Source organism: Rana temporaria, chromosome 3 (assembly GCF_905171775.1).
Source record: "Rana temporaria chromosome 3, aRanTem1.1, whole genome shotgun sequence".
In the NCBI taxonomy this organism is placed as follows: domain Eukaryota; kingdom Metazoa; phylum Chordata; class Amphibia; order Anura; family Ranidae; genus Rana; species Rana temporaria.
The window spans coordinates 30,144,621-30,169,985 of NC_053491.1; the positions used below are offsets into that span (position 1 = coordinate 30,144,621).

Here is a 25,365-nt window from a genome sequence, read left to right on the forward strand (position 1 = left end):
GGGTATGAATAAAAAAAAAAAAAAAAAACCTATGCTGCTATGGATCAAGAGAGCATGAAGCATAGAGTTCAGGGGTCGGGATTAAGAAGTGCGCAGAGTTTAGGGGGTCAGTTTTTTCTTAGTTCTCCTTTTAACCACTTGCCGACCACCGCAGGAACATTTACTTCGTCAGAATGGCACGGACAGGCAAATGTGCGTATATCTACACGTCTAGAGCCGAAACAAATCGATTATGAAATTAATCGATTACAATTTTCATAATCGATTAATCGGCCAGTAACAAAATGGGGTTAAAAAAACTAAAATTAGCCCTTTATAGTACAAAAAAAGCAAGAGCCGGATTCAGCAAGAATTTACGCCGGCGTATCTATAGATACGTCGCGTAAATTCAAAGCTGCGCCGGCGTATCTTCTTTCTGTATTCAGAAAGCAAGATACGCCGAAATCCAACTGGCGCAAGTCTCTTATGCCGTCGTATCTTAGGGTGCATATTTACGCTGGCCGCTAGGTGGCGCTTCCGTTGTTTTCGGCGTAGAATATGCAAATGACCTAGAAACGTGCGTGCGCCCGGCGGAATTTTTTTACGTCGTTTACGTAAGGCTTTTCCAGCGTAACGTTGCTCCTGCTTCTATGAGGCGTACGCAATCTTAAGTATGGATGTCGTTCCCGCATCGAATTTTGAATTTTTTACGTTGTTTGCGTAAGTCATTCGCGAATAGGGCTGGACGTAATTTACGTTCACGTCGAAACCAATACATCCTTGCGGCGTACTTTGGAGCAATGCACACTGGGATATGTACACGGATGGCGCATGCGCCGTTTGTAAAAAACGTCAATCACGTCGGGTCACCACCCATTTACATAAAACACGCCCCCCTCATCCTCATTTGAATTAGGCGCGCTTACGCCAGCCCCATTTACGCTACGCCGCCGTTACTTAGGAGGCAAGTGCTTTGTGAATACAGCACTTGCCTCTCTGATTTACGGCGGCGTAGCGTAAATACGATACGCTACATCGCTGTAACAATGCGCCCAGCTACCCGAATCCGGACCCAAATCGCTACTGTAAATATTACATTCACTGTCCCACAGTAAAAAAATGAACCCCTTAGGCTGCATTCACACCTGAGCGTTTTGTCGCCTGAAGCGTAAAGCTCCAAAACGCTAGAGGGGAAAAAATACATTATTCTCTATGGAGATGGTTCACATCTCCACGCCGAACGCCTGAATCTCAAACAAGTTCCGGACCCTTTTTTGTCGCGCGAATTGGGCGGATTTGGGCATTTTAGAACGTTTGTATTCCCACAGAAAGTAATGGAAACGCTCGAGTCAAGCGTCTAGCGCGACAACGAGCCTTTGCTACGGGCGCTTTGTCGCTTTAATCAATAGAACATTTCACCCAGGCAGAAGATAAAAAAAAAAAAATCTACAAACATAGCAACAAGTGAAGAAAAGATGATAATTTTTCCTATTGGCTAAAATAAAAAACGTCGAAGTTTAAAAACGTCAGACGACGCTGTATGCAAACGCTCAAAAACGTGCGACAAAACTCCGGAAAAAAAATACCAAAAACGATACGTTTAGGTGTGAATGCAGCCTTACAGTGGCGACTATTTGCTCTTTTTGTACTTTTTGTTTTTTTAACCCCATTATGTTACTAAACATCTCAGGCCGGGGTCACACCTCTGTGTTTTGGTGCTATTTGCAGAAACACACTACAGTTCAGTTACATGTTTTCCTATGGGACACGTTCACATCCAGGATTTTTTTTCAGCTGCTGCGTATTTGGAAAGGGCAAGGACTTTTAACGCAAAACGGTGCTATTTTGTTTTTGGTTCACTATACTTCAATGGAGAAGCTGCAGAAAAGCATGTAATGTGTTTTTGCGGCAATTTGTGTTTTGTAATCTGCCCAACAACAAATTGGCCCAAAAATGTATTTAAGCTATTATCCGATTAATCGAAACAATAAATCGGCCAACTAATCGATTATGAAAATAATCGTTAGTTGCAGCCCTATATACACGTCCCTTTAAATTTTCTGCCGTATGGACGCGTGCGCCCCTGCTGCAAGCTCTGTGACCGTGCCCTTGGGACCCGCAGACTCGATTTCCACTGGTGTCACAGAGCTGAAGAACAGGAGGGGGGGGGGGGGTGCCTGTGTAAACAAGGCATTTCCCTGTTCTGCCTAGTGACAGGACACTGATCTACTGCTCCCTGTCATCGGGAGCAGTGATCAGTGTCCTGTCACATGTAGCCCAGCCCCCACACAGTTAGAATTACTCCCTAGGACACACTTAACTAACGATTATTTTCATAATCGATTAGTTGGCCGATTTATTGTTTCAATTTTTTTTTTCTTCTTCTTTTGTTCCCTGCCAGTGTCATTTACACAGTAATCGGTGCATTTTTATTGCACTGATCGCTGTATAAATGACAATGGTCCCAAAATAGGGGCAAGTGTCCACCATAATGTTGCAGCCATGATAAAAGTCACAGATTGCCGCCATTACTAGTAAAAAAATTATTATATTATAATATATATATATATATAATTTTTTATTATTATTATTATAATAATAATAATAATAATAATAATAATAATAATACCCCCCATTTTACAGACGCTATAACTTTTGTGCAAACCAATCAATATACGCTTATTGCGATTTTTTTACCAAAAATATGCAGAAGAATACGAGGGAGAAAAAAAAAAAAAAAAAAAAAAGTTTATTTTTTTTTAGGCTATTTATTATAGCAAAATATGTTGCTTTTTTTTAAAAAAATGCTCTAATTTTGTTTATAGCGCACAAAATAAAAATTGCAGGAGGTGATCAAATACCACAAAAAGAAATCTCTTTGGCAGCCACGTCGCACGACCGCGCAATTGTCAGTTAAAGTGACGCAGTGCCGAATCACAAAAAGTGGCCTGGTCATTTGGCAGCCAAATCCTCCGGGGCTCAGGTGGTTAACAAAGTGGAGTCTATTCAGCTTCTCCGTACGCACCCCCCCCCCCCCCCAAATGTATGGTGTGCAACAGCTTCTATCTGAAGCTTCGCACAATTGCTTATTCAGTGTCAGATTCCCTTTGAATCAAGCTTGCTGTTGTGACAGTGTACATACCAGGCCCGGACTGGCCATAGGGCATCCTGGGCATGTGCCCGGTGGGCCACAACGGCCCAAGGGTCACGTCTCTAATGTAGAGGGGAGGGGGGGTCTGCACTGTAGGGAGGTCTGTGTAATGTAAAGGGGTCCAGAGGTACAAGGTGCTAGAACTCCACATCCCATCATTAACCGCCGCCGGATACATGCATGGATACAAGTTGGCAATAACCGAAGGAAAGGCTGCACCGGCTAAACTGTTCCCCGCACAATAACCGCACGCACAAAATGAGTTGATCCTCACCCCAGGGACTACTTATATTCAAAAGCAGACCACTGAACTGTATCTGGCACCGCTTGAGAAATTATTAGATTAATAATTGATGATTGCAGCTCGCCTGGAAGTTAGGCGCAAACAATTGCAGAGCCTCATTGCTCCCATCTGGTGTAGATAACCTGAGAGCTCTGCAGCTAGCAATTCCCATCCCCTCCCTGTGTCTTCTACCTCCAACTGCAGTGTGCTAGAAATCCTCAGCAAGGGGGCGAGACAACGCTTTCTGGGGGGGGGTCACCGCGTCGGAGACGCCACCGTCACACATCCCTGCACGCTAGAGGTGAGCCTGGCTGTCTCTGCAGAGCTGACAATCTTTTAAACCTCGGGACAAGCAAGGCAGCTGCTACTGCAGTTCAATCATCGGCTCCGAGAAAAATAGTAAAAGCGCGCAGAGCGAGCACCAGGCAACTTTACTGCGTGGCGTGCTGACAGCTCCTGTCCATTGCAGCAGATCATTAGATGCAGGGTGTGCTCATAAAAGTATAAAAAGACTTGCTGGGGGGATAAACAGGACTGTACAATGCAGAGCAATGCTGAACGTACTATGCGCCATAATGTAGTAAGAAGACGCGCTGTAAGCACACAAAGTGAGCGAGAATCACAAATGCAGGAGAAAGGCAATTCAATGATAGATGCATGACTAGAACACTATTACCACACTACTGCATGGTGCTTATGTACAGAAGTCCTTCACTTTGAGCTAAGCAGCTAATGGCATGCAATAGGGGGAAAGAAATATATAAATATAAATATATATATAAAAAAATTATTGTATTAGGGTTGTCCCGATACCACTTTTTTAGGACTGAGTACGAATACCGATACTTTTTTTTAAATGTGTCCCCAAATGCAGCCATGTCCCCCCACAGATGCAGCCATGTCCCCCCCCCATATGCAGCCATGTCCCCCCCCCATATGCAGCCATGTCCCCCCCCATATGCAGCCATGTCCCCCCCCATATGCAGCCATGTCCCCCCCCCCCATATCCAGCCATGTCCCCCCCCCCATATGCAGCCATGTCCCCCCCATATCCAGCCATGTCTCCCCCCATATGCAGCCATGTCCCCCCCCATATCCAGCCATGCCCCCCCCATATCCAGCCATGTCCCCCCCCATATCCAGCCATGTCCCCCCCCCATATCCAGCCATGTCCCCCCCCCCCATATCCAGCCATGTCCCCCCCATATATGCAGCCATGTCCCCCTTACCTACGTGCTGCCGCATCCCCCGCTGCCGCCGCCGCTTGGTTAATACGGGCGGCGAACATTACAGCTTTCATTTGAATAGCTGTAGTCTTTCGTGCCGCGCTGCGTATAGACACTCCCCCTTGCTCGGGATTGGACAGTTCACCCAAGCAAGGGGGAGTGTCTATACGCGGCGCGGCAGGAAACACTACAGCTATTCAAATGAAAGCTGTAATGTTCCCCGCCCGTATTAACCAAGTGGTGGCGGCAGCGGGGATGCGGCGTAGCGTTGGCGGCGGGGGGGGAAGTATTCTATTTAGGTATCGGGGGCATTTGCGGGAGTACAAGTACAGCCAATTTGATGCACTGTGTGTTCTAAGCACCAAATTTAACACACCTGCTCCCCATTCACACCTTGTAACACCAACGAGTCACATGACACCAAGAAGGGAAAATGCTAATTGGGCCCAATTTGGATTTTCACTAAGGCCCCTTTCACATTGAGGAGTTTTTCAGGCGGTACAGCGCTAAAAATAGCGCTGCTATCGCGCCTGAAAAACTCCTTCACTGCAGACTCAATGTGAAAGCCCGAGGGCTTTCACACTGAGGCGATGCGCTGGCGGGAGACAAAAAAATCTCCTGTCAGCAGCATCTTTGGAGCGGTGAGAGGAGCGGCATGTATACCGCTCCTTCCCATTGAAAACAATGGGAAAACGCGGCAATACCGCCCGCAATGCGCCTCTATAGAGGCGCATTGCGGGCGGTATTAACTCTTTATCGGCCGCTAGCGGGGGTTAATACCGCACCGCTAGCGGCTGATACCCGCGGCAATTCCGGCGGTATAGCGCCGCTATTTTTAGCGGCGTTATACCGCCACCGCAGCTCCCGCCCCAGTCTGAAAGGGGTGTACTCACTTTTGTTGCCAACGGTTTAGATATTAATGTGTTGAGTTATTTTGAGGGAACAGCAAATTTACAGCGTTATACAAGCTGTACACTCACTACTTTACATTGTAGCAAAGTGTCATTTCTTCAGTGTTGTCACATGAAAAGATATTTTCTTCTATTTACAAAAAGTGAGGGGTGTACTTACTTTTGTGAGATACTGTTTACACACACACACACGTTTGTAGATGCTATAACTGTCACACAAACCAATAAAAAACACACTTCGATTTTTTTTTTTTTTTTACCAAACACATGTAGCAGAAGACATTTTATAAAACACAACACATATATTATAAAACACAACACATATATTATAAAACTAATTTTATATATATATATATATATATATATATATATATATATATATATATATATATATATATATATATATATATATATATATATATATATTAAGCAGCGCTCCTGAATAAAATTGATTAACTGATATATATATATATTTTTTTTTTTTCATAAAAAAAAGTCCAAAGTATTCAAAAAAAGATCCCAAAGATAGTCCGTGATTAAAGCAAAGAAAGTGGATCCTGCAGATCAAAGCCAGTCCTATCCTTCTGTTACCAACACCACCACTCGTGAGATAGGCAGGGAAAACTCTTACCAGACAACGCTGGAATATGAATGTTGTAGAATCACAGCAATAGGTATCTCAAATACTTGGAATCCAAGCTCTAATGAAGACATGAGACAGATGATGTCAAAAAAATGATGAAACGCGTCTGGGTTGGATAGAGCGACTATCAATCAAGTGACGTCATCACGCCGATCGGCACTGGCGTGTGCTAGTGTGTCGGGTTTACAAAACAGAGGAAAGTGGTGGACGCCGTCCTGATAGCCCATGATCTGAGACCGTGATGAGACACTAATGTGATGCATTGCCTGTTTTAAATGTAAAGATTGAAAAATGCACTTACGGGAGTGACGTCATCGCTGCTCCGGCCAGTCACAGCGCCGGAGCGGCGATACAAGGAAGAAGATCGGAGGAGACATGGCGGCAGTGGAGGGGACCGAGGAGAACTTCGGTGGTTTTTAATCTCAGGAAAGTCAATCATGACTTTCTCTTGCATGGGTTTTTTTTTTCCTTTAAAGGAAAAACATTTTTTTGCTGAAATGACTGGTTACAGGGTATAGAGACATAATAGTTAACTGATTCCTTTTAAAAATGATAAAAAATAGATAAAAAATCAATAATATAATGTACCTGTAGTTTCAGTTTCGTTTATGCATCTAGTTTCATGCTTCTGTGAAGTACAGAGACACAGAGCCAATAGAGGGCAGTGATGGTTTGTAAAACAAAACTGATTGGTGCTGAGGGGTTTAAGACACACAGTAATCACACCTCCTTGATTAGTGCCACAGAGAGAAAGCTCCCATGACTTTTTTCATCAGGAAACAGACTGTTCAGAACAGAGAAGGATTACAGCAACATCAGAGCAAAAACGAACAATGAGGACATGAAACCAGGACTGCAGTAAGGTAAAAGGAAGCTAAAAAAAAAAGCATACACTCCCATTCAGACTACATCTTTTCCAGGGAAGGCCTTGCATATTTCAGCAGGACAATGCTAAACCACATACTGCATCTTTAACCACTTCAGCCCCGGAGGATTTGGCTGCCCAATGACCGGGCCAATTTTTTGCGATTTGGCATTGTTTAGCATGGTTTAGCATTGTCCTGCTGAAATATATATAAAGTGACACAGTGCCGAATCGCAAAACGTGGCCCGGTCATTTGACAGCCAAATCCTCCGGTGCTGAAGTGGTTAAATGGTACATTTTCTCAGTTTAAAGATTTGATATGTTTTCTATTGTGAATAAAATATGGGTTTATGAGATTTGCAAATCATTACATTCTGTTTTTTTTGTAGATTTTTTTTTACAGCATCCCAACTTTCTTGGAGTTGGGGTTTGAATAAAATATGATAAATATAAATAGATAGATGCATGGTTATCACACTGATATATGGCGCTTGCCTATATGACGTAGTCCCTCAATGATAGGACATACGTACATATCTACATTACATGCACACGCTTGCTGATATCACTACAATCACACTGATATATGGTCTTGGCCTATATAAAGTAGTCCTTCCCTCTGCAGCTGTGACAAGCAGATAATGGTGTGCAATAGGGGACAGCCATACACAATCATACATCACACTCACAGGCGGAGAACACTATCACACTGATTTATGGTTTTAGTCTACAGTGCCTTGAAAAAGTTTTCATACCCCTTGAAATTTTACACCTTTTGTCATTTTACAGCCAAAAAACGTAAAATTATATATATATATATATATATATATATATATATATATATATATATATATATATATATATATATATATATATATATACACACATATATACATATATACACACACACACACACACACACACATACATATACATACACACACACACACACACACACACACACATACATATACATACACACACACACACACACACACACACACACACACACACACACACTGCTCCAAACAATTAAAGGAACACTTTTGAATCAGAACTCCTGGGATATTGATCTGGTCAGTTAAGTAGCAGAGGGGGAGGGGTGTATACAGAGGGGGGTTGTTAAAGCGAGTTCCACCCAAAAGTGGAACTTCCGCTTAATCCACTCCTCGCCCCCTTACATGCCACATTTGGCATGTCATTTTTTTTTGGGGGGGGGGGGGAGTGGGGGCTTTAGGATAAGGGGACTTCCTGTCCCACTTCCTCCTTCCGCCGAGGGGCTGCTAAGGCAAATAGTCAGATCGCCTTTTTTGCAGCCCCTCCCTGTAGGCGATCACCTCTGACACGTGACAGGTCCCAGACGATCGCCTGGCCAATAGGATGGCGCAGCGCCTGGTCGAAAGCTGTCACGGCCGGGTGCCCACACTAGGAATGAAGACGCCGGACGGAGAGGGGGGACGAGCGGAGCCCCGGCCGGCGCGTCGCTGGAACGTGGAGCAGGTGAGTGTCTGTTTATTAAAAGCCAGCAGCTACACTTTTTGTAGCTTCTGACTTTTAATAAGCATAAAAAATGACTGGAACACCCCTTTAACCACTTAAGGACCGCCCACTGTATATATATATATATATATATATATATATATATATATATATATATATACACACAGAATGGCATGGCTGGGCAGATGGACGTACCGGCACATCCTGTACATCTACCCAGTCGCAGGCGCGCGACCGCGACCCGGTCCGAAGCTGCGGGACCCGCGGACCCGATCGCCGCTGGGGTCCCGCGATCATCTCCTGTGCCGTGTCCGCAGTCTCTGACCATCTCCTGTGCCGTGTCCGCAGTCTCTGACCATCTCCTGTGCCGTGTCCGCAGTCTCTGACCATCTCCTGTGCCGTGTCCGCAGTCTCTGACCTTTTACAGTAGTATGTCTGCAGTCTGACCATCTCCTGTGCCGTGTCTGCAGTCTCTGACCTTTTACAGTAGTATGTCTGCAGTCTGACCATCTCCTGTGCCGTGTCCGCAGTCTCTGACCATCTCCTGTGCCGTGTCTGCAGTCTCTGACCCTTTACTGTAGTATGTCTGCAGTCTCTGACCATCTCCTGCATCATATCTGCTAGAGGTGCACCGCATGGAAATTTTCTAATACTATTAGCAATGTGATATTTAAAAATCTATACATTTTATTTAAAATATATATAAAAAAAAAAAAAAAGAAGAAAAGTAATTTTCGGTATCGTTTTTTTCAGCCTAGTGTACTCTTCATTTTCGGTATCGGTTTTTCGGCCTAGTGTACTCTTCATTTTCGGTATCGGTTTTACAGCCTAGTGTACTCTTCATTTTCGGTATCGGCACCAAAATGTACATTCGGTGCACCCCCGATAGAAACCCCATTGAGGGTGTGTAGGATCTCGTTGTATTCTGAAGCATTTTGTTACAATATGCCATTGTGTACCTGATGCAATGAAACCGATCAACTTGTACCCGTGTTAACAGGTTTACTGCAAATTCAATAAAAATCAAAGAACGGTTTTCCACTTTGCAGCAGACCATTTTAAATGAGCTTTAATGGTATTGTCTCAAGATATCTGATGTGGGGGCGGGGTGCTCTGGACATCTGGTTTTGAATTATTCCAAATACAATTCTATGCCAGTTGAAAAGGACGGTCTCACCCCGCTGGCATCACCCACAAGAAACGTTATTAGTAAAGTTTCTTGTGGATAAGACCAGCGGTGTGTGACCCGCCTTTATAGACTTGCATCATCGGCTACACCGACACAACTGGCCCTCCGAGGGTAACCATAATGCTGATGCCGCCTGCGATGAAATGGAGTTGTCACCCTTGCTCTATATAAAGTAGTACTTCAGTTTGCAGCTTTGACAAGCAACCGATGGAATGCAAAATAGGGCAGACTCCTATACATTACACTCACATGCTTATATCACTACCATCACACTGATATATGGCGCTCGTCTATATAATGTGGTCATTCACTTTGCAGCTGTTGACATGCAATAGAGGACAGATATTTTTTTTCTCCCATCTCAAAACCTAGGGTGGAGATGTGGGGAGGAGATAATTGTTTAGGGTGGAGAGGTGGGGTGCAGCCTGTCAGTGTCACATCAGTGCAGCCCATCGGTGCCACCTCATTAGTGCCCACCAGTGCCGCCTATCAGTGTCCATCAGTGCCACCTCATTGGTGTCTCAGTGCCACCTCAACAGTGCCCTCCAGTGCAGCCCATCAGTGCCACCTCATCAATGCCCACCAATGCACCAGTGCATCCCATCATTGCCCACCAGCGCATATCACCAGTGCATCACATTAGTGCCAACCAGTGCATCACATTAGTGCCAACCAGTGCATCACATCAGTGCCTCACATTAGTGCCAACCAGTGCATCACATTAGTGCCAACCAGTGCATCACATCAGTGCATCACATTAGTGCCAACCAGTGCATCACCTCATCAGTGCCAACAAGTGCCCACCAGTACAGCCCAATGTCATTCACTCATCAATGCCCACCAGCCTAGCACAAGACTCCATTCGTCCCTGACGTGCTGCTGCCCCGCCACTGCCTACAATCCCCAGAATGCAGAGCGGGCCGGTAACAGCCAATCGACGCTGTCGACATCCTCCACTGTAAAGAAAACGTCCCCTGACTGCTGCGCCTCTGCCTACAAGCCCCAGAATGCAGCGCGGGTCGGTAACTGCCAGCCCGCGCTGCATTCTGGGGTTTGTAGGCAGAGGCAGGGTGTGCAGCACAGCAGGGCACGTCAGGGGACGTTTTTTTTTTTCCAGAGTGGAGGATGTCGGTAGCGGCGGCCGCCGATTGGCTGTTACAGGCCCGCTGCCGACTTCCTTAAACTAAAAAAAAAAAAAAAGTCCGCAGATAGCAGCGAGCGGGCCCCTCCTCCTCTGGGTGTAAACAGAGGGGAGGGCCGCCTCGCTGGGTGTACCAAGATGGCCGCGGCGGAAATCCGCGGTCACAGCATCAGGAAAGGCCGTGGCTTCGGCCTAACTCCGGATCCGAGGCACCGCTAACGGCCATGTTAAATATCGGCCTAATTTGGATGAAAATCGGCCGATGCCGATTTCTCCAAAACGTCCAAATATCGGCCGATATATCGGTCGACCTCTACTTAAGACACTACTATCACACTGATTTATGGGGTGAACCAATGTATAGCAGTCCTGACAAGCAGCATAGGGGGCAGACATACAAGTCAATACCACGACTATCACACTGATCTAGTGTTCTTCCCTATATGAACTACATTATATTGTCAAAAGTATTGGGACACCTGCCTTCTCACACACACAAACTTTAATGGTATCCCAGTCTTAGTCCGCAGGGTTCAGTATTGAGTTGGCCCCACCCTTTGCATCTATAACAGCTTCAACTCTTCTGGGAAGGCCGTCCACAAGGGTTAGGAGTGTCTATGGGGATGTTTGACCATTCTTCCAGAAGCACATTTGTGAGGTCAGGCACTGATGTTGGACGAGAAGACCTGGACCGCAGTCTCTGCTCCAATTCATCCCAAAGGTGTTCCATCGGCTGGGGCCAGGATTCTGTGCAGGCCAGTCAAGTTCTTCCACCCCAAACTTTCTCATCCATGTCTTTATGGACCTTGCTTTGTGCACTGGTGCGCAGTCATGTCGGAACAGGAAAGGGCCATCCCCAAACTGTTCCCACAAGTTAGGCAACATGAAATTGTCCAAAATTTCTTTGTGCCCTGACATCTTAAGGGTTCCCTTCCTTAGAATGAAGGGGCCAAGCCCAACCCCTGAAAAACAACCCCACACTAGAGCTGCACGATTCCGGCTTAAATGAGAATCGCAATTATTTTTGCTTAGAAGATAGATCACGATTCTCACGGCGTAACATCTTTCACATTAAACAAAGAAAAAAAAATGGTTTAACTTCCTTTTTTTTTTTTTTTTGCATTTGAAAGACCGCAAGTGTGACAAAATATTGCAACAATCGCCATTTTATTTCCTAGGATCTCTGCAAAAAAAATAAAAAATGTAGCGCCCCCTTACTTTCAGTATGGGCACTACGCTAAAGTTAGTGGGTAATGGGAGAGTTGTTTTGCTCCCATTCGTAATTTGCTAAATTGGGACTTCTGTCATTCCAGAAATGTCCACTGGGTCAGTCTGTGCTCCAGGGATGCAGTGCCATCTCTGGCCAACAGTTGGTGCTAGAGGGGTTCTGGCAGAGCAACTTTCCCCAGCAGCCAATTAGAGGAGCTTTTCCCTTGCGGGGCATGCTGGGGGAGGGTATATCTGTGACAGGTGTCATTTGCTAGAAATCTTTTGCGGGGTCCCGGTTCCAGGTGCGGCATCCACCTTCAGGGTGCGCGCATCCATGGACCCCTGAGCCATACAAAGGTAACTTAATATGCCGATCCCAACAACAAATCAGCGGCTCCTGCGGGGGTAGCGCTACAAAAGTAGAATTTATTTTATATATAATTTATTTGGGGGTTCCAAGTAATTTTCTAGCAAAAAATTGTGATTTTAAACTTTGTAAGAAACAAGTGTCAGAAAAAGGTTTAGACTTGAAGTGGTTAAACTTCCAGCATTTTACACACAGAGGTTTTATCCCTTTGATCTAAGAAGGAAGTTACAATGTTTCTACTTATCTACTAACACAATCGGCCAGATCCACGAAGCGCGGCACTTCTCTCCGCCCGGCGTAGTGTATCTCAGATACACTACGCCACCGCAACTTACTTTTTTTTTTTGTATCCTCAAAGATTTCCCGCCGTAAGTTACAGCGGCGTAGTGTAACTTAGGCGGCGTAAGGGTGCGCAATTCAAATGTATGTGATGGGGGCGTGTTTTATGTTAATACGTCGTGACCCGTTTTTTTTTAATGGCGCATGCCCCGTGCGTGGGGGTATACCAGTGTGCATGCTCGAAAATTAAACCGGAACAAGCCAATGCTCACGACGGTGACGTCATTCTACGCAAAGCCCTATTTGAACGACTTACGCAAACAACGTAACATTTTCAAAATTCGACACGGGAACGACGGCCATACTTAACATAGGATATGCCTCATAGAGCAGGGGTAACTTTACGCCAGAAAAAGCCTAACGCAAACGACGTAAAAAAACTGCGCCGGCCGGACGTACGTTCGTGGATCGCCATATCTAGCTAATTTGCATACTCGACGCGGAATTCGACGGAAACGCCACCTAGCGGCCAGCGTAAATATGCACCTACGATCCGACGACGTACTAAGACGTACGCCTGTCGGATCGAGCCCAGATTCCGTCGTATCTTGTTTTGTGGATACAAAACAAGATACGACGGGGGAACTTTGAAATTACGCGGCGTATCAATAGATACGCCGGCGTAATTCGTTTGAGGATCTGGCCCACTGTTGATAAAAACTTGGCAGACTGCCAGAGAAGTCTCTACACTTGTTACATGAAAGAATCTGTAAAATCTGCAATAGAGATTTGGGGGGGGGGGGGTGAAGCGAGATCGCGATTTTTTTAACGATTAATTGTGCAGCTCTACCTCACACCATAACCCCCCCTCTACCAAAAGATTTGGACCAGTGCACAAACCAAGGTCCGCAAAGACATGGATGAGCGAGTTTGGGGTAGAGGAACTTGACTATCCTGCACAGAGCCCTGACCTTAACCCGATAGAACACTTTGGGAAGAGTTGAAGCTGTTATAGCTGCAAAGGGTGGGCCAACTCAATATTGAACCCTACGGACTAAGACTGGGATGCCATTAAAGTTAAAGTGTGTGTAAAGGCAAGTGTCCCAAAACTTTTGGTAACAGTGTAGTTCTTCACTATGCAGGTTTGACAAGCTCATGATTATAACACTACTATCACACTGGTATAGGGTGTAAACTGATCTATAGTAGTCCTTCAGTTTGTGGGTTTGACAAGCAGCATGGGAGGGGGTAGACATAAAGACATGCAAGCTTATACCACTACTATCACACTGATATGCTAGGTTTGACAAGCAGGTAAAAAGATAGGATATGGAGACATACAATACACCATCATGATTATAACACTACTATCACATGAATATAGTGTGAAGTGATATAAAGTAGTCCTTCAGTTTGGAGGTATGACAAGCTACAGGGGGGGGGGGGGGGGGGGGGGGGGGGGGCAGGCATATGGACATACAAGCTTATACCAGTACTATCGCACTGATATGCTCTTGTTGTCTATAAGAAGTAGTTCTTCACTTTGCAGGTTTGACAAACAGATATACAGTAGATAGGACATGTAGATATACAATACACTCCTGTGATTATACCACTACTATCACACCGATATATTGTTCTGGTCTATACGAAGTAGCCCATCAGTTTGTAGTTGTGAAAAGCAGCTAATGACAGGCAGTAGGGAACATACACATGCTTATACAACTACTATCACAAAGATATATAATATTGCTCTTGTCTATTTGAAGTAGCTCCTCACATTGCAGGTTTGGCAGATAAAGGTATGATATGTAGACATGCAATACACCCCCCATGTAATTATAACACTACTATCACACAAATATATATATATATTGTTAAGTGATATAAAAGTAGTCCTTCAGTTTGTAGGCATGACAAGCCACGTGGGGGGGGGGGCAGACATATGACATACAAGCTTATACCACTACTATCACACTGATATTCTCTTGTTGTCTATATGAAGTAGTTCTTCACTTTGCAGGTTTGACAAAACAGATAAAGATAGGACATGCACTCTCATGATTATACCACTACTATCACACCGATATATATTGTTCTGGTCTATAGCAGCCCTTCAGTTTGCAGCTAATGACAGGGAACATAAACATAATGTACACATGCTTATACCACTACTATCACAAAGATATACAGTATTGTTCTTGTCTATATGAAGTAGTTCCTCACTTTGCAGGTTTGACAAGCAGGTAAAGATAGGATATGGAGACATACAATACACCATCATGATTATAACACTACTATCACATGAATATATATAGTGTGAAGTGATACAAAGTAGTCCTTCAGTTTGGAGGTATGACAAGCTACGGGGGGGGGGGGGCAGGCATATGGACATACAAGCTTATAACACTACTATCACACTGATATGCTCTTGTCTATATGAAGTAGTTCTTCACTTTGAAAGTTTGACAAAAAAGCTAGGACATGTAGATATACAATACTCTCTCATGATTATATCACTACTATCACACCGATATATTGTTTTAGTCTATGAAGTAGCCCTTCAGTTTGCAGTTGTGAAAAGCAGTCAATGACAGGCAATAGGGAATAGGGTTGTCCCGATACCAGTATCGGTACCGATACCGAGTATTTGCAGGAGTACTTGTACTCCCGCAAATACCCCCGATGCCTAAAGAGAATACTTGCCCCCCAATCCCCACCCTCCCCGCTGCCGCCGCCGCAACGAATGCCGCCGCCGACCCCGTCGCATACCGCAACAACGCCGCCGCATGGTTAAACAGCGTGCAGGGAATATCACAGCTTTCATTTGAATAGCTGTAGTGTTTCCCGCCGCGCATAGACACTCCCCCTTGCTCGGAATTGGACGGATCTGTCCAATCCCGAGCAAGGGGGGAGTGTCTATACGCGGCGCAGCGGGAACACTACAGCTATTCAAATGAAAGCTGTGATGTTCCCCGCACGCTGTTTAACCATGCGGCGGCATCTAGGTATGGGGGGGACATGGCTGGATATATGGGGGGACATGGCTGCATATATGGGGGGACATGGCTGCATATATGGGGGGGGACATGGCTGCATATATGGGGGGGGACATGGCTGCATATAGGGGGGGGGGACATGGCTGCATATAGGGGGGGGGACATGGCTGCATATAGGGGGGGACATGGCTGCATTTGGGGACACATTTAAAAATAAGTATCGGTATTCGGTATCGGCGAGTACTTGAAAAAAAGTATCGGTACTTGTACTCGGTCCTAAAAAAAGTGGTATCGGGACAACCCTAATAGGGAACATACACACACACAAATGCTTATATCACTACTATCACAAAGATATACAGTATTGTTCTTGCCCATTTATAGCTCCTCACCTTTGCAGGTTTGACAAGCAGATAAAGATAGGACATGTCATACAATACACGCCCATGATTATAACACTACTATCACATGAATATATAGTAAGCAGCATGAGGGGGGCAGACATAGGAACATACAAACTTATACCACTACTATCACAATGATATCTTCTTTTTGTCTATATAAAAGTAGTTCACTATGCAGGTATGACAAAAACACATCCCATGTTTATATCACTACTATCACACTGATATATGGTGCTTGTCTATGTACAGAAGTCCTTCACTTTGCAGCTGTGACGCGCAGCTACTGCCAGCCAATAAGAGGACACACACATGACTTCCCTATGCTGATACTATTACCATCACACTGATATATGGTGTCAGTCTATGTAAAGAACTCCTTCACTTTGCAGCTGTATAATGCAGCCAATACGAGATTATATACAAGTCGCGCCAACACGCCGATACCACGACTATCACATTGATATAGGCGGTTAGCTTGTATGAAATAGTCTTTCATTCTGCAAGTTTGATCCGCAGATGATAATGGCGAGACACTCGCATGTCTAGAATAGAATCACACAGGTATGCGCCGCCGGTGTACATTCCGAGTCCTTCACCTTGCAGGTCTGACAAGGAGCCAATGAGAAGGGACAGACATACATCACACTGGCATGCTAATACTACTACTATCATAGTGATCTATGGTGCTTGTCTATGGAAAGTTGTCCTTCACTTTGCAGCTAATGACAGGGAATAGGGGGCAGACAGCGGCACACTCACATGTGTATAATCCTATCACACTGATCTATGATGTGTCTATAGAATGGGGGGGGGGGGGGGTATGCCGGGTTCTGTCACTGCATAGCATCCTGCAGAGATTTCTCCACAATTCTGCCAGTAACTCAGCTCATCCACTGCAGTGCACCGGCCAGGCAAGGCTGAGGAATGCGGAGAGAAGTAATGACCGAGGAAAGTCACCCTGTACATGCAGTACTCAGGGAGCTAACCAGCCTGTATACTAGAGGGGGGCGCAAAGACCGCTGTATACTAAGGGGGGCGCAGAGATCACCGTATACTAAGAGGGGGCGCAGAGACCGCTGTATACTAAGGGGGCGCAGAGACCGCCGTATACTAAGGGGGGGGCGCAGAGACCATCGTATACTAGAAGGGGCGCAGAGCCCGCCGTATACTAAGGGGGGGGAGGGGGCGCAGAGACCACTGTATACTAAGGGGGGGCGCAGAGCCCGCTGTATACTAGAGGGGGGACGCAGAGCCTGCCGTATACTAAGGGGGGGGGGACGCAGAGCCTGCCGTATACTAAAGGGGGGGCGCAGAGACCGCCGTATATTAGAAGGGGGCGCAGAGACCGCCGTATACTAAGGAGGGCGCAGAGACCGCCGTATACTAAGGAGGGGCGCAGAGACCGCCGTATACTAAGGGGGGGCGCAGAGACCGCCGTATACTAAGGGGGCGCAGAGACCGCCGTATACTAAGGGGGGCGCAGAGACCGCCGTATACTAAGGGGGGCGCAGAGACCGCCGTATACTAGAGGGGGGGGCGCAGAGACCGCCGTATACTAAGGAGGGGCGCAGAGCCCGTCGTATACTAGAGGGGGCGCAGAGTCCGCCGTATACTAGAGGGGGTGGCAGAGCCCGCCGCATACTAGAGGGGGGCACAGAGGCCGCTGTATACTAAAGGGGGCTCAGAGACCGCCGTATAATAAAGGGGGCGCAGAAACCGCTGCATAATAAAGGGGGCACAGAGAGTCCACTGTATACTGGGGGGGGGGGGGGACACAGCCCACCGTATACTGGGGGGGAGAAGGGGCGCAGAAACCACCGTATACTGGCTGGGGGGGGGGGGGGGGGACACACAGCTGGCTATATATCAGGTTACCTCCTGTATACTAGGTGTATAATGTGTACATACAGAGCGGACACCATGCACTGAGCTGACCCCACTAGTATGCAGCCTCCAGCTGTGACTGTATATTAGGAGTATATTATATATTAGGAGTTGGGTGACAGCTGTGACACAACAGGTAAGTGCCCATGGCCCCCCTGTTTATTGGGTACACTTTGGGTGACCCCTGTCACTCACCAGGTAAGCTCCCACAGTCCTCTGTATCTCTGGTGTATGCTGGGTGTAAATTAGATACACGTTGGGCGTCATCATGCCAATCACCAGGTAAGTGCCTACAGTCCCGTGTGTTGGGTGTACATCGGGCGAGGATTAGGTGACCCCATGTCCCTAAACAAGGAAACTCCTACAGCCCCCTGTATATTAGGTGTGTGTAGGGTGGTCCCATGTCGCCATATCTTTTCCTACCCGTCTCCTATATATTGGATGTCTTTCAGGTGAGCATTGGGTAAATATTGGATGTATTTTAAGTGAATAGGAGGTGAATGTTGGGTCCCTCCTCTGCCATAGTCCCCTGTATGTTGGGTGAATGTTGGGTCACTTGCCTGCCATAGTCCCCTGTATATTGGGTGAATGTTGGGTCACTTGCCTGCCATAGTCCCCTGTATGTTGGGTGAATGTTGGGTCATGCCTCTGCCATAGTCCCCTGTATGTTGGGGCGACTCACCTGCCATAGTCCCCTGTATATTGGGTGAATGTTGGGTCCCTCCTCTGCCATAGTCCCCTGTATATTGGGTGAATGTTGGGTCACTCCTCTGCCATAGTCCCCTGTATATTGGGTGAATGTTGGGTCACTCCTCTGCCATAGTCCCCTGTATATTGGGTGAATGTTGGGTCACTCCTCTGCCATAGTCCCCTGTATGTTGGGGCCACTCACCTGCCATAGTCCCCTGTATGTTGGGTGAATGTTGGGTCACTCCTCTGCCATAGTCCCATGTATATTGGGTCAGTCCTCTGTATGTTGGGTGAATGTTGGGTCACTCCTCTGCCATAGCCCCCTGTATGTTGGGTGAATGTTGGGTCACTCCTCTGCCATAGCCCCCTGTATGTTGGGTGAATGTTGGGTCACTCCTCTGCCATAGTCCCCTGTATGTTGGGTGAATGTTGGGTCACTCCTCTGCCATAGTCCCCTATATATTGGGGCAACTCATCTTTTAAGCTCCTACATATTGAGTGAATGTTAGGGCGAGTTGTCACTCCTCAGGTGCCCCCTGTATACTGGGTGCACGTTGGGTTACTCACCAGGTGAGCTTCTAGTGTCCTTATTTTGGGTGAATGCTCAGTGTATGTTGGGTGTATATCACATGTATGTGACATCAGTCACTAGGTAAGCTCCTACCGTCCCCTGTATGTTCTGTGAAATGTTGGGTGTACAGTGCCTTGAAAAAGTATTCATACCCCCCCATTACCCACTGAAATTTTCCACATTTTCTCATGTTACAGCCAAAATATAAAATCTCACAAAATATGTTTACATGTAAGAGACCAACACAAAGTGGCACCTGATCGTGAAGTGGAAGGAAAATAATAAAAGGTTTTCAACATGTTTTACAAATAAATGTGAAAAGTGTGTGGTGTACATTTGTATAGCGCCCCCCGGAGTCAATACTTTGTAGAACCGCCTTTCTCTGCAATTACAGCTGCAAGTCTTTTTGGGGATGTCTCTACCAGCTTTGCACATCTAGAGAGGGAAATGTTTTTTCATTCTTCTTTGCAAAATACCTCAGATTGGATGGAGAGCGTCTGTGAACAGCAATTTCCAAGTCTTGCCACAGATTCTCAATGTGATTTAGGTCTGGACTGTGACTGGGCCATTCTAACACATGAATAAGCTTTGATCTGAATTCATTCCATTGTAGCTCTGGCTGTATGTTTAGGTCGTTGTCCTGCTGGAAGGTCTCAAGTCTTCTGTAGACTCTAACAGGTTTTCTTCTAAGATTGTCCTGTATTCGGCTCCATCCATCTTCAGCCACACAAAGCGTTTTGTTTTTAGGCCAAAAAGTTGAATTTTGGTCTCATGTGACCGGAGCGCCTTCTTCCTCCACACGTCTGCCGTGTCCCCTCCCCCACATGGCTTCTCACAAACAGGACTTCTTATGTCTTTCTTTCTCCAATGTCTTTCTTCTTGCCACTCTTCCATAAAGGGCAGTATGTGGAGAGAGCACTAATAGTTGTCCTGTAGAGTGCGCCACTAATAGTTGTCCTGTAGAGTGCGCCACTAATAGTTGTCCTGTGGAGTGCGCCACTAATAGTTGTCCTGTAGAGTGCGCCACTAATAGTTGTCCTGTGGAGTGCGCCACTAATAGTTGTCCTGTAGAGTGCGCCACTAATAGTTGTCCTGTGGAGTGCGCCACTAATAGTTGTCCTGTGGAGAGCGCCACTAATAGTTGTCCTGTGGAGAGCGCCACTAATAGTTGTCCTGTGGAGAGCGCCACTAATAGTTGTCCTGTGGAGAGCGCCACTAATAGTTGTCCTGTGGAGAGCGCCACTAATAGTTGTCCTGTGGAGAGCGCCACTAATAGTTGTCCTGTGGAGAGCGCCACTAATAGTTGTCCTGTGGAGAGCGCCACTAATAGTTGTCCTGTGGAGAGCGCCACTAATAGTTGTCCTGTGGAGAGCGCCACTAATAGTTGTCCTGTGGAGAGCGCCACTAATAGTTGTCCTGTGGAGAGTTGTCCTGTAGAGTGCGCCACCAATAGTTGTCCTGTAGAGTGCGCCACCAATAGTTGTCCTGTGGAGAGCGCCACTAATAGTTGTCCTGTAGAGTGCGCCACTAATAGTTGTCCTGTAGAGTTCGCCACTAATAGTTGTCCTGTAGAGTGCACCACTAATAGTTGTCCTGTGGAGAGCGCCACTAATAGTTGTCCTGTGGAGAGCGCCACTAATAGTTGTCCTGTGGAGAGCGCCACTAATAGTTGTCCTGTGGAGAGCGCCACTAATAGTTGTCCTGTAGAGTGCACCACTAATAGTTGTCCTGTAGAGTGCACCACTAATAGTTGTCCTGTAGAGTGCGCCACTAATAGTTGTCCTGTAGAGTGCGCCACTAATAGTTGTCCTGTGGAGTGCGCCACTAATAGTTGTCCTGTAGAGTGCGCCACTAATAGTTGTCCTGTAGAGTGCGCCACTAATAGTTGTCCTGTAGAGTGCGCCACTAATAGTTGTCCTGTAGAGTGTGCCACTAATAGTTGTCCTGTAGAGTTCGCCACTAATAGTTGTCCTGTAGAGTGCACCACTAATAGTTGTCCTGTGGAGTGCGCCACTAATAGTTGTCCTGTAGAGTGCGCCACTAATAGTTGTCCTGTGGAGTGCGCCACTAATAGTTGTCCTGTAGAGTGCGCCACTAATAGTTGTCCTGTGGAGTGCGCCACTAATAGTTGTCCTGTGGAGAGCGCCACTAATAGTTGTCCTGTGGAGAGCGCCACTAATAGTTGTCCTGTGGAGAGCGCCACTAATAGTTGTCCTGTGGAGAGCGCCACTAATAGTTGTCCTGTGGAGAGCGCCACTAATAGTTGTCCTGTGGAGAGCGCCACTAATAGTTGTCCTGTGGAGAGCGCCACTAATAGTTGTCCTGTGGAGAGCGCCACTAATAGTTGTCCTGTGGAGAGCGCCACTAATAGTTGTCCTGTGGAGAGCGCCACTAATAGTTGTCCTGTGGAGAGCGCCACTAATAGTTGTCCTGTGGAGAGTTGTCCTGTAGAGTGCGCCACCAATAGTTGTCCTGTAGAGTGCGCCACCAATAGTTGTCCTGTAGAGTGCGCCACCAATAGTTGTCCTGTGGAGAGCGCCACTAATAGTTGTCCTGTAGAGTGCGCCACTAATAGTTGTCCTGTAGAGTTCGCCACTAATAGTTGTCCTGTAGAGTGCACCACTAATAGTTGTCCTGTGGAGAGCGCCACTAATAGTTGTCCTGTGGAGAGCGCCACTAATAGTTGTCCTGTGGAGAGCGCCACTAATAGTTGTCCTGTGGAGAGCGCCACTAATAGTTGTCCTGTAGAGTGCACCACTAATAGTTGTCCTGTAGAGTGCACCACTAATAGTTGTCCTGTAGAGTGCGCCACTAATAGTTGTCCTGTAGAGTGTGCCACTAATAGTTGTCCTGTGGAGTGCGCCACTAATAGTTGTCCTGTAGAGTGCGCCACTAATAGTTGTCCTGTAGAGTGCGCCACTAATAGTTGTCCTGTAGAGTGCGCCACTAATAGTTGTCCTGTAGAGTGTGCCACTAATAGTTGTCCTGTAGAGTTCGCCACTAATAGTTGTCCTGTAGAGTGCACCACTAATAGTTGTTCTGTAGAGTGCGCCACTAATAGTTGTCCTGTAGAGTGCGCCACTAATAGTTGTCCTGTAGAGTGCGCCACTAATAGTTGTCCTGTGGAGTGCGCCACTAATAGTTGTCCTGTGGAGTGCGCCACTAATAGTTGTCCTGTAGAGTGCGCCACTAATAGTTGTCCTGTGGACAGATTCTCCCCCCTGAGTTGTGGATCTCTGCAGCTCCTCCAGAGTTACCATGGGCCTCTTGGCTGCTTCTCTGATGAATGCTCTCCTTGCCCGGCCCGGTCAGTTTAGGTGGACGGCCATGTCTTGGTAGGTTGCAGTTGTGTCATACTCTTTCCATTTTCGGATTGAACAGAACTCTGTGAGATGTTCAAAGCTTGGGATATTTTTTTATAACCTATCCCTGCTTTACACTTCTCCACAACTTTATCCCTGACCTGTCTGGTGTGTTCCTTGGCCTTCATGATGCTGTTTGTTCACTAAGGTTCTCTAACAAACCTCTGAGGGCTTCACAGAACAGCTGTATTTATACAGAGATTAAATAACACACAAGGGGGACTCCATTTACTAATTAGGTGACTTCTGAAGGCAATTGGTTCCTCTAGATTTTAGTTATGGGGGGGGGGGGGGTGTGCCTGACTCTCTATGGAGACGGATCACACAGCTCCGCTCCACATTTGGAAAGGATCCTGTGCATCTCTGGTTATGATTTCAGGAAAAAATTCTGACCTGATTAGCACCTGAACCCGGGGAACAGGGACACAGCGGACTCCGTGCTGCGAGCCGCGGCCTCAAGGGGGATGAATACAAAAAGGTGCCCCCCCACCCCGCACCCCCCACATTCATTTGCAAATAACAAATTGGGAACAATCTATCATTTTCCTTCCTCTTCACAATGATGGGCCCTTTGTGTCGGTCAATTAAATCCCCAATAAAATACATTTATGTTTTTGGTTGTAAAATGACAAAAGTTTGAGAATTTCAAGGGGTGTGAATATTTTTCAAGGCATTGTGTATATCAGGTGAATGTCGGGTCACCTGTACAATGGGTGAATGTTGGGTGAATGTTGGGCGAATGTCGGGTCACTCACCAGGTAAGCCCCCCACAGTCCCCTGTACAGTGGGTGAATGTGGGGTGAATGTTGGGCGAATGTCGGGTCACTCACCAGGTAAGCCCCCTCAGTCCCCTGTACAGTGGGTGAATGTTGGGCGAATGTCGGGTCACTCACCAGGTAAGCCCCCACAGTCCCCTGTACAGTGGGTGAATGTGGGGTGAATGTCGGGTTACTCACCAGGTAAGCCCCCACAGTCCCCTGTGCAGTGGGTGAATGTGGGGTGAATGTTGGGCGAATGTCGGGTCACTCACCAGGTAAGCCCCCACAGTCCCCTGTACAGTGGGTGAATGTGGGGTGAATGTCGGGTTACTCACCAGGTAAGCCCCCACAGTCCCCTGTGCAGTGGGTGAATGTGGGGTGAATGTTGGGCGAATGTCGGGTCACTCACCAGGTAAGCCCCCACAGTCCCCTGTACAATGGGTGAATGTTGGGTGAATGTCGGGTTACTCACCAGGTAAGCCCCCACAGTCCCCTGTACAGTGGGTGAATGTGGGGTGAATGTCGGGTCACTCACCAGGTAAGCCCCCACAGTCCCCTGTACAGTGGGTGAATGTGGGGTGAATGTCGGGTTACTCACCAGGTAAGCCCCCACAGTCCCCTGTGCAGTGGGTGAATGTGGGGTGAATGTCGGGCGAATGTCGGGTCACTCACCAGGTAAGCCCCCACAGTCCCCTGTACAATGGGTGAATGTTGGGTGAATGTCGGGTTACTCACCAGGTAAGCCCCCACAGTCCCCTGTGCAGTGGGTGAATGTTGGGTGAATGTCGGGTCACTCACCAGGTAAGCCCCCACAGTCCCCTGTACATTGGGTGAATGTTGGGTGAATGTTGGGCGAATGTCGGGTCACTCACCAGGTAAGCCCCCACAGTCCCCTGTACAGTGGGTGAATGTGGGGCGAATGTCAGGTCACTCACCAGGTAAGCCCCCACAGTCCCCTGTACATTGGGTGAATTTTGGGCGAATGTCGGGTCACTCACCAGGTAAGCCCCCACAGTCCCCTGTACAGTGGGTGAATGTGGGGTGAATGTCGGGTCACTCACCAGGTAAGCCCCCACAGTCCCCTGTACATTGGGTGAATGTTGGGTGAATGTCAGGCGAATGTCGGGTCACTCACCAGGTAAGCCCCCACAGTCCCCTGTGCAGTGGGTGAATGTGGGGTGAATGTCGGGCGAATGTCGGGTCACTCACCAGGTAAGCCCCCACAGTCCCCTGTGCCAGCATGAGCGCACACTCGGAGACCAGGAAGATCTTGATGTTGAGGAAGGGGGAAACCTTCTTCTCCTTCCCCGCCGGGCTCTCGGTCTCTCCCCCCTCCGCACTCGGGTCAGTCCGGCTCTTCATCCCTCCCGGCGGTGATGATGACCTCCCGCCTCCTCTCCTCTGCCCGGTCCGGCTCCGGGGATCAGTCCGCTCCGGTCCTCTGATGTGCGGCGCTCCGCTCACTCCTCCCCCCTCCTCCTCCTCCGTACAATCAGACAGATCCGAGCCGGGAGTCCGCCGCCTCCTCCGCACCTTCCATCTCCTTCCCAGCGGGGAGAGCCGGGAGAGGGGGCCGAGGAGAGCTCCGCATCACACAGTCCGCATCCCGGACTACTGCTGTCTGCAGGCCACACTCCGCGCTATATACCGCGCTCCACAGCGACCTCTAGCGGAGGACAGGAGACCGCACTGCATGGGGGAGCTCACAGGTGTCTGTCCCAGGAGTCACCTCTGCAGAGAGCTGCCTGCATCCCCATCATAAAGGAGTCACCTCTGCAGAGAGATCCCTGGTTCCCCATACAGGAGTCACCTCTGCAGAGAGATGCCTGCATCCCACCATAGAGGAGTCACCTCTGCAGAGAGATGCCTGCATCCCACCATAGAGGGGTCACCTCTGCAGAGAGATGCCTGGTTCCCCATCATCACCCACCATAGAGGAGTCACCTCTGCAGAG

General features: G+C 47.4%; 1 protein-coding gene across 2 annotated transcripts in view; it reads right to left on the minus strand.

Annotated features, from left to right (window-relative positions):
* SLCO3A1 (solute carrier organic anion transporter family member 3A1) overlaps positions 1-25,031 on the minus strand; it is a 508,525-nt gene extending 483,494 nt beyond the window's left edge. For both annotated transcript variants that reach the window (XM_040342366.1, XM_040342365.1), the window contains exon 1: positions 24,621-25,031. In XM_040342366.1, the coding sequence (XP_040198300.1) occupies positions 24,621-24,773 (153 nt within the window). In that variant the 5' untranslated portion in view covers positions 24,774-25,031. The remainder of the gene's footprint in view (positions 1-24,620) is intronic.
* Positions 25,032-25,365: the final 334 nt, after the last annotated feature.